Source organism: Drosophila miranda, chromosome 3 (assembly GCF_003369915.1).
Source record: "Drosophila miranda strain MSH22 chromosome 3, D.miranda_PacBio2.1, whole genome shotgun sequence".
Classification (NCBI taxonomy): domain Eukaryota; kingdom Metazoa; phylum Arthropoda; class Insecta; order Diptera; family Drosophilidae; genus Drosophila; species Drosophila miranda.
Genome location: NC_046676.1, coordinates 16731841 through 16744916, shown reverse-complemented (window position 1 = coordinate 16744916; position 13076 = coordinate 16731841). Strand labels below are relative to the sequence as shown.

Genomic DNA, 13076 nt, shown 5'->3' with positions numbered 1-13076 from the left:
CACATACTCATAAACAAAGGAACATCGCTGGAGCATCATCGGTGCTCGTCGGGGCCTGGGGCCTGGGGCCACGATCCACAGCCGGGACCGAATAACCGATGAGCCATCAAATAGAATATCGCAAGGCCTGCCCAATCGACAATGAAACGAGTCTGAGCCAGCTCACGGTCGATCGGGCCAGAGCCAGTCCAAAGTCAATGGGGCATGAGCCAGAGTAGCGGAAGCCCGAAGCGAATCCACAAATTTGTCGGCTCCCGAAGGGTTCCTGCCGCAGGAACCTGTTATGAAATCAATGCCAGAGTGCACTGACCTCGACGGCGGCTCGGAACATTGTCAATTCATTTGCCATTGCGGTGGGTCAGTCATCAAATGTATCCTCCCGTAATCCCAGCTAAAAAATGATCTAAAACTATTGATTGATTCGTTTGGATTTGAAATCCAATCTGTTTCTGGCAACTTTTCGTCGATGGGCAGGCATTTTTGCATACGCATGGAAAAGCCAATCCCAATCAATGAAAAGCTAGTGAAAAATCAGAAAACAGAAGCCGCAACAAGGGGGAACACAAAGGGGAACAGAGGGGGAAACGGACTGAAAACACAGCGAATTCCTGAGCCCGAACGCTTGAGCAATTTGCAAGCATGCTGAAAATGAAATTCAATTGCGAAATTAAATTTCATTGGATTTAATTGTGGCAATGATCGGATCGAGCAACCGTACAAGCCAGGCCAAATCAGACGCGTCTAATCAGAGCCGCCGGAGCGTGAAATCCGATGAAATGACTTCTGATATGATTCTCCCTCTCTCCCTGTCGTTCAATGACGATGGCATCTCATTTCACTCTTGAATGTATTGTTCTATCAAAGGGTGTGGTCCCGTCCGGATGCTGTCCGTTCGCGATAAATGACCGAGGGGAATATTCACGAGGTCTTATCGGCTGTGGGTCAATGAATTCTTGCCACACCATTCAAAGGTCGTCCCTCCACTTGACCGTTTCCTGCACGTTCGTAGCTGATAAGCTCGAAAAAGGGAAAGTGAATGAATCTTTTATGAAGAAAGCCCCTAAGAGTTTGGTTTTGTTTTGGGGGAATCTTGGAATCCAATTAATCTTTTATCTATTATAATTTATTAAAGAGCTAAGAGGTCATTAGTTGTGGTCTCAAACAGAGAATTCGAAAGTGTTTAGTATGGCAAGAAATTTCAGGGAAATTTCCATCCTGAGGATGGATCGTCTCCAACTTCCTTCTGTGCATCCGTTTGGCGCTCCAGTGTTCACATAGTACTGGATATACACCCATCTGATATCTTTCCGACTGAACATAATGACTTTGTCCCAAATGGAAAAGAAGGCAAACAAAAAACAGATGATACTCGCACAAATTATAAAAGAAAAGCATCAAAAAGATTGGCCAACATTAATGGCTAATCGTTTTAACCTTCTGCGGAGTATAAAAAGTGAAATGGCAAACACTGGGCCTCCATCTGTCACTCCTCCCGGACCCAGAGCCAGAGCCGGAGCCGGTGCCGGTGCCGGTGCCGGTGCCGGACATGATCTTGGCGAAGAAGTTCGCCAGAGTTGGGAGTGCAAAAGATTAGAGCGGCCAGTAGAAGGTTTTTCGCTTTTCTTCATTTCTTTGCCCCAATGAAAGTTGGAGAGAGGAGAGTGGAGTGGAGTGGAGTGGAGAGAGGGAGAGTGAATGAGAAGACGACAATTTTTCAACATTAACCCAAATAGACGTAAAGCAGCCGAAACACAACAAAGCAAAGAGGCAAAAATAGAGGTCAAATGTGGGCCATTGTGTCGATTGAATATTTGATTTTATTCGTCCGAATCCGAGTTCGAAACCTTGTAATTATTCAGAAGAAAGAACGGTTAAAAGAGAAACACTCTCCCACTTCCACTCCCACGAACTCCCCCCCGCCCCACCCTGCAATCATCACTCGAGGGAACCTGTTGATTCCGATGGAAATTTGTAAGTTATGTCTTTGCGAGCAGGTTCTTGCTACATATTTTGTAATTGGACATGCAAAGCACGTGCTCCCCGTTCTCCCCCCACCTCCCCCACTGAATGACGTTAATGTGTGTAGAGTGTTATTGCTATTGTTATACCCTTGCAAAGGGCTTTAAGACTTCTTCCATAGGCAGAGGCAGAGACCCATCTATTCTATTTCTTTCCCTTTTTTTCCCTTCTAAAAACAAGTCTGGCAGACATTGATAAATTCTAGGTTCTAGGGTATGCAAAACTTCGGTGCCGGGGGCCTCCCTTTCGTATTGTTATTGCACAGACGTCTCGTCATCTGTTTTCTTGGCTAGGTTTCTGTTTCTGTTTGCCACCGTGAAGGTCTTTACAGGCTCGTCATTGTTCTGGTTTAGGCACTAGACGATTCTCAGATACACCCATACATATGTACGTACCTACCGTCTATAGTATATAGCTTGTTGGCAGCATAACAATTTGTATGTGTGTCATTGTGGCAATTGATTTGAATCGCGTGCATGCAACCTGATAGACCATCGTGAGTGGTGTGAATATGGAATACTTGATATGTATTTATGTATTTTTGCTTAGCCTTTTATGCCTTGTTACTGTTACGTGGCTTGCGCCGCGAATGGCTAATGAGCTGGCCAAAACGGTTCGATACAATGAACACTTCTGAGGTGGTACCCCTACCTATGGAATACCTACTTAAAGCGTCCTACGGTCTAAAGGGTCTGAATTTGTCATTAAATGTATATTCAAATCGCTATATCACAGCGTTGCCTGTCTTAAAGATGTTTGTGAGTTTTCCTTTTGGAAAATGGCTCTGAATGCGAAATGCCTGCGAGTGAGTTGCGTAATCATTGCCATCGGCTGGATCATTGGGACCATATTTACCGCCTCGTACCTAGTTCAGGCGGGTCAGTTCGGGCCCCGACCACACAGTGCGACGGCAGACTGATCAGACCCTCGAATACCCACAGATACGGAGTACCCCATAGTTACTCTTATAATGGCCATCTCTGATTTTGTGACGACGGCTGGCTCGATTCTGGGACTAATTGGAGCCATCAAGAACATTCCATTGGCGTTGGTGCTTTGGCTATTGACGATCCTTATCTCCCGGTGCCTGGAACTTGTATTGTTCATGATCTTCCATTTGGAAAAGAAATTTCTGTCCGCGTCGGTCTACATGGCGACCGATAGTGCGCTTTCATTGATACTCTTCATTTCGACAATGCTATGTAAGCGATCATTGGGTCTCCAACTCTTGATATTAGCGATAGTTTTGTTGCAGGTGTGACGGCCATATCGATATTTGTCATCTATGAATACTACGGCTATCTACGAAACAAGATTCGGTACAATGACGAATGATATGTGTGAAGTTCTGTGGACTATATAATATAAGTATTCCTCTATCCCCACACCCCCCCACTACTTTTAAAAATAATGGTTCGAATGGGGGAGGGCCGCGATTGCCGAGGAGTCCACACCCCCAGCCTTGTGAGGATGAATGTGTGATCCTGCACTTCATAGATGGACCCATGAGATACATACATATACATATGTATGTACTTTGTTTCTCTGGAAGGAACTTTTTCCAAGCCAATTGTGTTTTCTGCGGCGCTTACCACTTTTCCTCTATTAACTCAGCTCAAATGAGCGAAATAAGCTCCCCTTGCCGCCGCCGCCGCCGCCGCCTCCTCCTGTGTTGTGATTAATGGTTGCGTTACCATTGGGATTTAGTGCGCGACTGACTTCGACTTCGACTTTGGCTAAGGTGGTGGTCGGTACCCATAGCCCAGCCCAGCCCAGCCTCCCCTCCCCACCATCCAAGCAACTACCTGTAGCGGCATCTCTCATGCTTTTTCAATTACGTTTTAGTGTTTGAATTTTGCGCCATAGTTTTAAATGCCGAAACCATAAAAGTGAGCATGTATGCAGAAATAAAACTACATACAAAATAAAAGACTGTGCAGCTCTCGTTAGCAGCTACAACAACTCGGCCATTATTGTTAGGCGCATGGAGACGAGAAGAGGCCAACTGAAATTTGTTTCAAATTTTCGAAAACTCACTTTGCCATGGCGGAATGTATTAGTCACGCCACCTGCCGCAATCCACCCTGCCCACAGACCACTGTACTGTTAGTACCAGTACTAGGCAGCCACACTCGAAATACTATCTGGATTTACTAGACCAAAGCCATAGACAATAATTATGCCAAGGGCCCAGATTAATTCAAGGTCGTATGCAGATGTTCTTTGAAAATATAGTAATGGAATTTATAGATAAAAAGACACACTACTACATCGGAATTATCTCATAGTTTTCGGGCAGTTTGGAATTGAGAGAATGGAACGACTGGACTAAAGTCAGTTTCGTGAAAAAGGAAAAATGTCACAGGACACAGATGGAGAGTAAATACCTATTACTATTACTAAATTACTATTTAAATTGTATCATTTAAAGATTCACATGAAGGAAATCGCCCATTGAACACACATTTCAAGAGACCCCATAGGAAGACGGAAAACACAGGAAAGGAACAAACAGCAAGGAGGGTAAAGAAAAAGAAGGAAGGCTGGAGAGAGGCAAGTGGAGAGACAGCTTCATTCTCCATTCTCCGGGTAATATGAGACATTACTAAGGGCATAAAAATAATCAAAACCGTCGATGGATAAACGCTGGAGGGCAGGTCAAAAGGGAAGACAGACACATGGCTGTCCTCAGCAAACACTTGAGTCTTGTCTTGCATGCAGCATATCGTTCATCGGGAATCGGGCCCCCCCCCCCCTCTCAGCTGAGTCATTCCCTTGGCCACGAACAGGTTGGTTTGTCACATACTGGCTCACACATACTTGTGCACAAACATTGGGCCTACCTACGCCCAAGTGGAATGAAATGGTCTGAAAATGCTTGCAAAATTAACAACAAAAAAACAACAACATATATGCTTTCGACTAGGTGATACCCATCATGGGGAACATACCCTATAGATTTTAGCTGAAAGGTTTCGACTATTTATGTAAGACTATTGAATATCCATTGCAACGAGGACAATATCAAATTTCCCCCCGGTTCAGGCTTACGGAACTCCACTCTGAAAAGACCATTCGATTGCGAGTAAACATTGAGTATACCACAGTGGAACCCTACACGGAACAGGGTATTTATAAAAACAAACCAAGAAACACAAGACGACAAAATATACTTGAGCCCAAGACCAAGCTCAGGCCGGGCTCCAGCTACAGCTCCCGCCCATACCCGATGCAATCGGCCAGCGAATTCGAACGAAAGGTACTTAAAAAAGTGCATGCGGGTTCATTTCCTGTTTGCTCTTGCCATTTCAGCTAGACAGAGAGGGAGAGAGAGGGAGAGCGAGAGAGAGAGAGAGAGAGCGAGAGTGGACGGCAGAGAGGCTTCTTGCCATTTTGCGACGTCAGCTGAGCCGAGCAGAGCACCAACCAACCAGAAGGGGAGGGCAGCAAGCTTCTCGAGCCGAAGCCTCAGATGCCCTCGCCCTCGCCCTGGATGATACATACTTATAGTGGTTCTGCATAGATTACATTTTTAGATAATAATAACTCCTTTCAACTGATCGGTCTTCTAGCTCTAATGGATCTGCATTAAAGGCATTCGAAATGATTGTACCTTCCCTGCGTTGCAAAACTCTGGCAAAAATAAAGGCACCCTATCCTCCTCCGCAAGGGTATACCCATGCTCAGGCAGAGACGACTGAGCTGCCCCCAGCTTCGATGACTAAAAGGTTTTTCTGTTCCTCAGTTTCTTCTTGGGGCTCTGCTGCTTCTGCGGCCTTTTTTTCTTCAGTTTTGCCCGCCCGAGCGGTTAGTCGCTCTCTAATCTGCCGCCAGCTTTTAACGATCGTTGGATATTGGGTTTTTGTGTTGCGTCAATGCAAATTATATCCATTTACGAGTAAGCTAGCATTTTTGACACTTTTCCAGCGTCGCTTCTAACGGTACCATTCAATATATTCATCTTTTTTTAAACTACAGTTATTAATGATTGGTGGTCGGATAGAGCTGCGGGCCTGGAAAGTGTTTATCGTCGAATCGATTATCAATTACACATATTTTTCGGGTTTTTTGGTTTCTTTCATTTCATTGTTATTGTTTTTGTTTTTTGATTCAATTAATTGAACGCTGGCAGTTTGTCACTTTGATTGGATTTTAATTTTTTTACCTTTCAATTATTAGATAAACGAAATTGTGTGAAATGACCCACTGAAGGTGAGGTAATAAGGTATGTATGTATCTGTTGTGTAGGTAGGTCTTGGATGTTGTAAGCAGGGCCCTCAGGCAATTAACGAACTAACGAGATAATCTCTAAACAGTTCAAGAAGTTCTAACATACTATTGCAAACTACACAATACTTTACCAAATACCTAATTTATATATTCTGTCTGTAGTTTTTACAAATTGTATGCATTAAAATTATAAATTAATTCGTGTTTGAATATAAAACAAAAAATCCCTCAATAGGCTTAAGATAAAAATAGATCAAAAGATACAAATAATATATGGTATGTTCATGGCTTACCTTTCAGAAATGTTCGTGCGAGATACTCCGGTTCTCGAGCTGCTTTGAATTGGACCGCATTCAAATTGGACCGATTGGGGGGGGCACAGTACGTTAGAGGCTGAGCTGTTGCTGTTGGCTTGTCTTTTCGTATGTTCGGGACGCGAGACGCGAGTTGAGAGCCCCCGGGTACTTGTTGCTCTTGCTGGACCCCGACCTGGACGAGAGCCAACAGCAGCGACTGTGGCAGGGGCGGCGGTGGGGGCAGGGGCAGCCAGAAAATTGAAACGCGATTAGGGGGAAACCGAACAACAGAAACAGGCGAAAAGGTACACAAAAAAGATGCAGAGCCACAAAACACCAAACGAAAACAATGCCAGAAAAAATCAACATGCACACACTGACACCAAGAATATGTATCTTGAAACTGGTTTAAGATTTGTTGGGGATTTGTTCACTTGGCTGTGGGGCGCGTGTAGGTATAGCGTATAGCGTATCTATCTATCCGTGTTAGCGTGACTGTGCTTGTATGTACTTTCCAATAACAAACTCAGCTTCTTGTTTAACTCTTCAATCTTCAATAACACACGGATATCATTTCCATATATATTCTTCACTCGCTCTGCGCCCTGCGAGAACAAACTGTTGCGCCTCTGTGTGGGGGGCAGGCAGAGCCGATACGCAGATGAACAAAAGGATGCTCGTGAACTAGATACCGCACTTGTCACTACTATTATATATTATAGTATATTTTATAATGTAAACTAAGTGGATATTTGGTTTTCAAAAACTACCGGCACTCACAAAAGTCAATCGCTGTTTCAAAAACCGACAGCGGAGCGCGATCCGAAAGATACAACAGAAGTGTGACCACAGAGCCAAACCAATTCATTTTTATTTTTATTTAGAGACAGTGTGACCGTTTCGAAATAGCTACAACGCTATTATGAGTAGAGACAAAATGAACTAAAGCGTTTAAGTATTTCAAAAATCGAATCAACGGATTCAATTTTGTAATTTATTAACGAGATTATTATTATTAAAGAAAAGATCAAGACTTAAAAAGTTAAAAATGGAATGGTCCAATGTTCAATGATTTATTTGCCCCATGAAAAAGATTGTCTAACATAATGTTCTGGATCCCAGAGCGATTGAAATAAACATTCATTTTATTTAGAGCCACATTATTTAAATTTCCATTTATCTGGTTTATTTTAATAATAATTCACAATGATTTTTGTATTGATACTATACACTGGCCGCCACATCTATGTACCCCGATATGTGGAGTATCCATAGGGATTAAGAAGCAAAGGAATGTGATAGTTTTGATTTTCACTACACTCCACAATGATATCTATAGCTGGATACAGGGTTTTTACATTGCGCTCTGCGAAGTAGGATCCCACATGAAACGTTAGCTTGTAGACTCCGCTGGGAAACTCCCCGGCCTCCAAAAGTTGACAACGACCGTCCGCATTGGTTTGGGCTGCTCGGAGGGATCTCCACTCTTGAATCTCATCCAGGACAGAAATTGTTACCCTAACACTTGCGGCAGCCTTTCCTACCGAAGTATCAAGTACGTGGGTGGAAAATTTACGTGCGTCCATTGCGACTAAATGCCACGTTCGTACAAAAGTCACTGAGAGGCTGATCTCGCGCCAAGTACTGCTAAAGATAAAGAATTTCAGTGAACAATAAACAATACCATACACATATTTTATACTAGCAGTTTATCTAAATCTTTGAGTGCATTTTTGCATTAGGTTAGGAAAGATAAAGATATTTATTTTGTAACCATAAACTTTGTAACTACAAGTACCATTTGTTGCTATAGCAACAACAGAATTCAAAGCCGTCCAATGGATAGCGGTCCTATTTTATGGGATTTGCATAGGGTATACGTGTATACAGTTGTAGTCGGTATATTCGATTTGAGGAGGGAATGGAAGTAACACCCAGAAGGAAACGTTTCCGACCCGATAAAGTATATGCATATATTCTTTGTCAGCAGCAATAGTCGATAAAGATATGTCTAATTGTCTGACTTCAAAGAAATGTATCTATTGTTATTTTAAAAAAAATCCATAGCCGCCAAAGGTTGTCTCTGTTCTTCCAGTCAGCCAGTTAGCAAAGTCTAATTTCATAAGGCTGTGTAATTTATTTGTATGTACACTATCATGGTAATTTTGTTGTAAGTAAAGAGGAGGGATTTTCAAACAGTCGGATTAAATTATGTGTTCAGGTATGAAAGTCCTAGCTAGCTAGTAATATCAAATCGAATATCAAAATAGAGCAATATGGTTTCCAATGGTGTCCATGGAGAACGATTAACCCATTGTGGACCAAGGGGGTATTTTAATATTCCACCGAAAATAATGAAAATTAAATCATTTTAGTTTAAGCGCAGTTCAGGTGATACAAATCGCTTTTTTTTAAGCACAGAGGAAGATGGCATTGATCTACAAGAAGAATTTACAATCAGCAATATTTACCGCCATTCACTGTTTAAATAGAGGGGGCTTAAGTGCGCTAAGTTAATTATCGAACTGATCTGCACGTGTTGTTCGTTTGGCTTGGATTTCTGTTTCAAACAATTTCAATTTTCAATTAAAATGGCTGAGGAAGGACCACCCGAGGCAAGCATTGACTTTGTGCCCGCATTGTGCTTTGTGCCTCGCGGCGTTGCCAAGGATCGACCCGATAAGATTGTGCTGACCCAAGGCGAGTTGGCCAGAATCATCGGCGCCACGCAGCAGGAGCTGGAAGAGGACAGTGATGATGAAGGGGATGAGACTGCAGATGCTGGCGCCGGCATGGACGTGGACGATGACAATGACGATGCCAACAGCGAAAATCGCAATCCCCAGGACGAGTTTGACTTCAATGCGTATGACAACGAAGAGAACGCGACGGTCACAAGTTTGGCCAACATAGTAGATGCCGGTGAGCAGGTGCCCGATGAAGACGAAGACTCTGAAGCTGACGACGAGGTTATCAAGCCCAGTGACAACTTGATTCTCGTGGGTCATGTCCAGGACGACGCCGCCTCCATGGAGGTGTGGGTGTTCAATCAGGAGGAGGAGGCTCTCTACACCCACCACGACTTCCTGTTGCCGAGCTTTCCACTCTGCATCGAGTGGATGAACCACGATGCGGGCAGCGACAAGGCCGGCAACATGTGCGCCATTGGATGCATGGACCCGATCATAACGGTGTGGGACTTGGATATTCAGGACTCCATTGAGCCCACTTTCAAGCTGGGCTCCAAGGGCAGTCGCAAACACCAGAAGGAGCAGTATGGCCACAAAGATGCCGTTCTGGATCTCTCGTGGAACCGTAACTTCGAGCACATCCTGGCCAGTGGCTCAGTCGATCGGACGTTGATTCTCTGGGACATGGATGAGGGACAACCGCACACTACCATCACCGCTTTTGAGGAGAAAGTCCAGTCGCTGGAGTTCCACCCCACAGAGGCTCAGAGCATTCTAACCGGATGTTCTGACGGCTTTGTGCGACTTTTCGATTGCCGCGACGCTGAGGCCGTGAACTCGTCCAGCATCCAATGGAAAGTGGACGGCGAGGTGGAGAAGGTTCTCTGGCACCCGACTCAAACCGACTACTTCATCATAGGCACCAACGACGGTAGTCTCCACTATGCCGACAAGCGCACACCCAACCAAATCCTGTGGTCCGTGAAAGCCCATAGCGAGGAAATCTCCGGAGTGTGCTTCAACAGCCAAATGCCCAATCTGCTTACCTCCATCTCCACTGAGGGCACTCTGAAAGTCTGGAACTTCAACGGCACCGAGGCGAAGCACGTCTACGAGCACGAGTTCAACATGGGTCGTCTGCAGTGCATGCGTCAGTGCCCGGAAGATCCCTACACGCTGGCATTCGGTGGGGAGAAGCCTCCTCGGTGTGCAATCTACAACATAAAGAACTCAGTAGCAGTGCGTCGGACATTTGGTATTGAAGATTCAGTGGCGTAGGATTCCTGGCGTAGTGGCGTATTCATTGAATGTATATGCGGATGTTTTGTATTCACGATTTAAGAACATTTAATAACCTCGTTTCACCTTTAACCTTATCCAAAATAGAGTAGAAATGTACAGAATTGACATTTATTATATATGTATGTAGATCAAATAAATCAGGTTGGTTTTAATTTGATAATCAGACACTTGCTAACTTTATAAGATGGTAAAACATCATCTGAATCCTTAAGACTACGTTACGTATATTTAATAAACTAAACTGCGGCCTAACTCTTGAAGAGTCCCACGCACATGAGCAGATTGCGGCGCGTGAAGTGAAGGGTGACAAAGGGGGAGTTCTTGCTGGGGAACGTGCGCAACAGGTAGACGTCCTCATCGTTCTCATCCTGATGGTGCGACACCGTAATGTGATTGCTTATGTAGTCATCGGTGACCTTGTGGAAGTCCCAGAGGGTCAGGTTGTTGTCCAGGCCAGCGGCTGCCAGGAGAGTTCCATCGCGGCTGAAGGTTATCGTCGTTACGGTGCTGGTGTGTCTCAGTAAGGTGGTCACGAGGGAACCATTCGACAAGTCCCAGATTATGATGTTGTTGTCGGTGGAACCAGAGGCTAGATATCGTCCACAGGTGGAGAAGGCAAGGGCACTGACAGATCCCTTGTGACCCGTCATTAGGCGCACCGACTGGCCCGTCATGTTGTCCCAGAGCCGCACAGTCCGATCACTGGAACCAGTGGCCACGTAATTTGAATTTGGATGAAACTGGACGCAGTCCACGTCTGATAGGTGACCAACGAAGACTCTGAGGGCCTGATTTGAGTCTGTCGACCACAAGCGAGCCGTTTTGTCGTAAGAGCATGACACAAAGTAATATCCATGCGGGGCAAATCGAACATCCCAGACGGGGTAGACGTGACCGCGGTAGGTCACAACACAGGACCACGTGAGAAGAGACCACAATCGTATGGTGCTGTCTTCGGAGCACGATAGGAGCAGGTTCATTTCGGGCGCAAAGGCACAGCGATAGACAGGCCCTGTGTGACCCAGGAAGTTCCTTGTTGTTTCCCCACTGCGGTCGTCCAGCATGCGTACATTAATATCCGCAGACTCCTTGTCGAGCTCCCTCAGAGCATCGGCTTCCTTGAGGGTACGCAGCTTGGCGGGCGTCAGGGACCATATCCTGATACTGGAGTCTGCAAATCCGCAGGCCACCATTGTGGAATCCTCTGAGATCTCGGCACAAGTGACGCCTTGTTGGGAGTTAAGTACCGTGTAGAACACTGCGGAGGGAAGCTGGTCTCTGCCGAGGGCCATGCGTTTGCTGGCTTCCCTCAGGGCCTTTAGCTTGAGCAGCTTATCAGAGTCCTTGAGCTCAGGCAAGGGTATCCTATCTATGGAAGGAGCGTTGGGGTCCGACTTTGATTTCTTGGACAGCAGCGGATCCTTTTTGGGCTTTTTCTTCTTTGGGCGATCTGGAGCATCCGGATCATCGTCTTCCTCTTCTGGGGCCGGAGCTGGCGTGGTCAGCGTTTGAAAGTCCACCTCCTTGAGCAGTCCATAGTACACCCTCATCTTGTTGTCTTGCCTCTTGGCCTCTCCGATGTGGGAGCCTGCAGTGGCAACGCATTGCAGCTTGTTCCGAGCCATGCCTTCATATGTATCGAAATGTAAATACTTGGCCACGATATCTGCCACTACCTCCTGCCTGCGGTCCTGGATGTGACGCTTGAACAGCGAATGGGAGTCCCTGGACATCCGAATGACAAACTTATCCATTTCCATAGCAACGACCAGATCGTTATCCAGCAGCTCCTCCGGTTTGGTCAGCATCAGCAAGTTGAAAAGCCCCTCTATGTAGTAGCCGTCGAGATCGGATTTGTACTTCTCGATGAACGCGCGTGCCTTTTCCTTTTGTCCGATGGCGAGCATCTTGAAATAGATTTGCACCAATATGGGATACAATAACATAGACAGCTCATGCTTATATATGTCCAACGAATCCTCCACGAATGAGCGCAGATCTTCGTAGGCCTGCTCGTGCTGCTGGGCGTCGAAGCTGTCGTCTCCAATGAATTTGGCCAATGCCTCCGCCGCATTGGCCTCAGTCACCGCTGTCTGCTTTGTTTCCAACGGAGCAGGCCGCGGCGGCTCTTTCTCACCCTCGCCCAGCCCCAAAGCAGCGCCGAGTACCTGCTGTACATCTGTTTCGCTGATTGCCGACAGATCCGCAGGGCTCACATTGGCCTCTTGGCAGAGCAGCTCCTCTGTGCTCTTCAGTTGGTATTTTTTTAGAAGTTTCAGGAGACAGAGCAGCTCCCGCTTGTCCTGGGAGCGTTGGATGCCGTTTCCACCATTTGTGTTGCTCATTTCTAGGCTCATTTAAAGAAAAATTTAATTTTTTACGCTTCTCTATTTTGTTTTGCCGAGTCTGCAGAGTTGCCAGACAGCACTCTCAAGCGATAACATCCATATTATCGGTGGTGCCAATTTACGGTATTTTTAATACTTTTCGGTATATTTAATATTTATTCAATTTCGTAAATCTATTAAATTTAATTTTC

General features: G+C 45.4%; 5 protein-coding genes across 5 annotated transcripts in view; 2 read left to right on the top strand and 3 right to left on the bottom strand.

Annotated features, from left to right (window-relative positions):
* The window catches only part of LOC108159677 (flocculation protein FLO11), a 30978-nt gene extending 23619 nt beyond the window's left edge, over positions 1-7359 (bottom strand). Inside the window, exon 1 of the mRNA XM_017293167.2 lies at positions 6543-7359. The gene's annotated coding sequence lies outside the window, so the exon portion shown is untranslated. The remainder of the gene's footprint in view (positions 1-6542) is intronic.
* Positions 2738-4164, top strand: LOC117185949. Its single transcript, XM_033392503.1, has 3 exons — positions 2738-2897; positions 2961-3221; positions 3275-4164. The coding sequence occupies exons 1-3, from the start codon at positions 2798-2800 to the stop codon at positions 3352-3354; spliced, it is 441 nt and encodes a 146-aa protein (XP_033248394.1). The 5' UTR covers positions 2738-2797; the 3' UTR covers positions 3355-4164.
* Positions 7360-7674: 315 nt separating the features above from the next.
* On the bottom strand, positions 7675-8176 carry LOC108158182 (5-hydroxyisourate hydrolase). Its single transcript, XM_017290400.2, has one exon. The coding sequence runs from the start codon at positions 8129-8131 to the stop codon at positions 7790-7792; it is 342 nt and encodes a 113-aa protein (XP_017145889.1). The 5' UTR covers positions 8132-8176; the 3' UTR covers positions 7675-7789.
* An 879-nt stretch (positions 8177-9055) lies between these two features.
* LOC108160079 (periodic tryptophan protein 1 homolog) lies at positions 9056-10700 on the top strand. The gene has a single exon (XM_017293846.2). It carries the CDS (start codon positions 9137-9139, stop codon positions 10511-10513), a length of 1377 nt encoding a protein of 458 aa, XP_017149335.1. The 5' UTR covers positions 9056-9136; the 3' UTR covers positions 10514-10700.
* Positions 10558-12973, bottom strand: LOC108160078 (transcription initiation factor TFIID subunit 5). The gene has a single exon (XM_017293845.2). The coding sequence runs from the start codon at positions 12892-12894 to the stop codon at positions 10786-10788; it is 2109 nt and encodes a 702-aa protein (XP_017149334.1). The 5' UTR covers positions 12895-12973; the 3' UTR covers positions 10558-10785.
* Positions 12974-13076: the final 103 nt, after the last annotated feature.

Coding starts and splice junctions, on each gene's coding strand:
- LOC108160078 (XM_017293845.2), bottom strand. CDS start 12,894: ATGAGCCTAGAAATGAGCAACACAAATGGTGGAAACGGCATCCAACGC.
- LOC108160079 (XM_017293846.2), top strand. CDS start 9,137: ATGGCTGAGGAAGGACCACCCGAGGCAAGCATTGACTTTGTGCCCGCA.
- LOC108158182 (XM_017290400.2), bottom strand. CDS start 8,131: ATGGACGCACGTAAATTTTCCACCCACGTACTTGATACTTCGGTAGGA.
- LOC117185949 (XM_033392503.1), top strand. CDS start 2,798: ATGGCTCTGAATGCGAAATGCCTGCGAGTGAGTTGCGTAATCATTGCC. Junction 2,898..2,960: donor CTCGTACCTAGTTCAGGCGG/GTCAGTTCGGGC, acceptor GAATACCCACAG/ATACGGAGTACCCCATAGTT. Junction 3,222..3,274: donor CTTCATTTCGACAATGCTAT/GTAAGCGATCAT, acceptor GTTTTGTTGCAG/GTGTGACGGCCATATCGATA.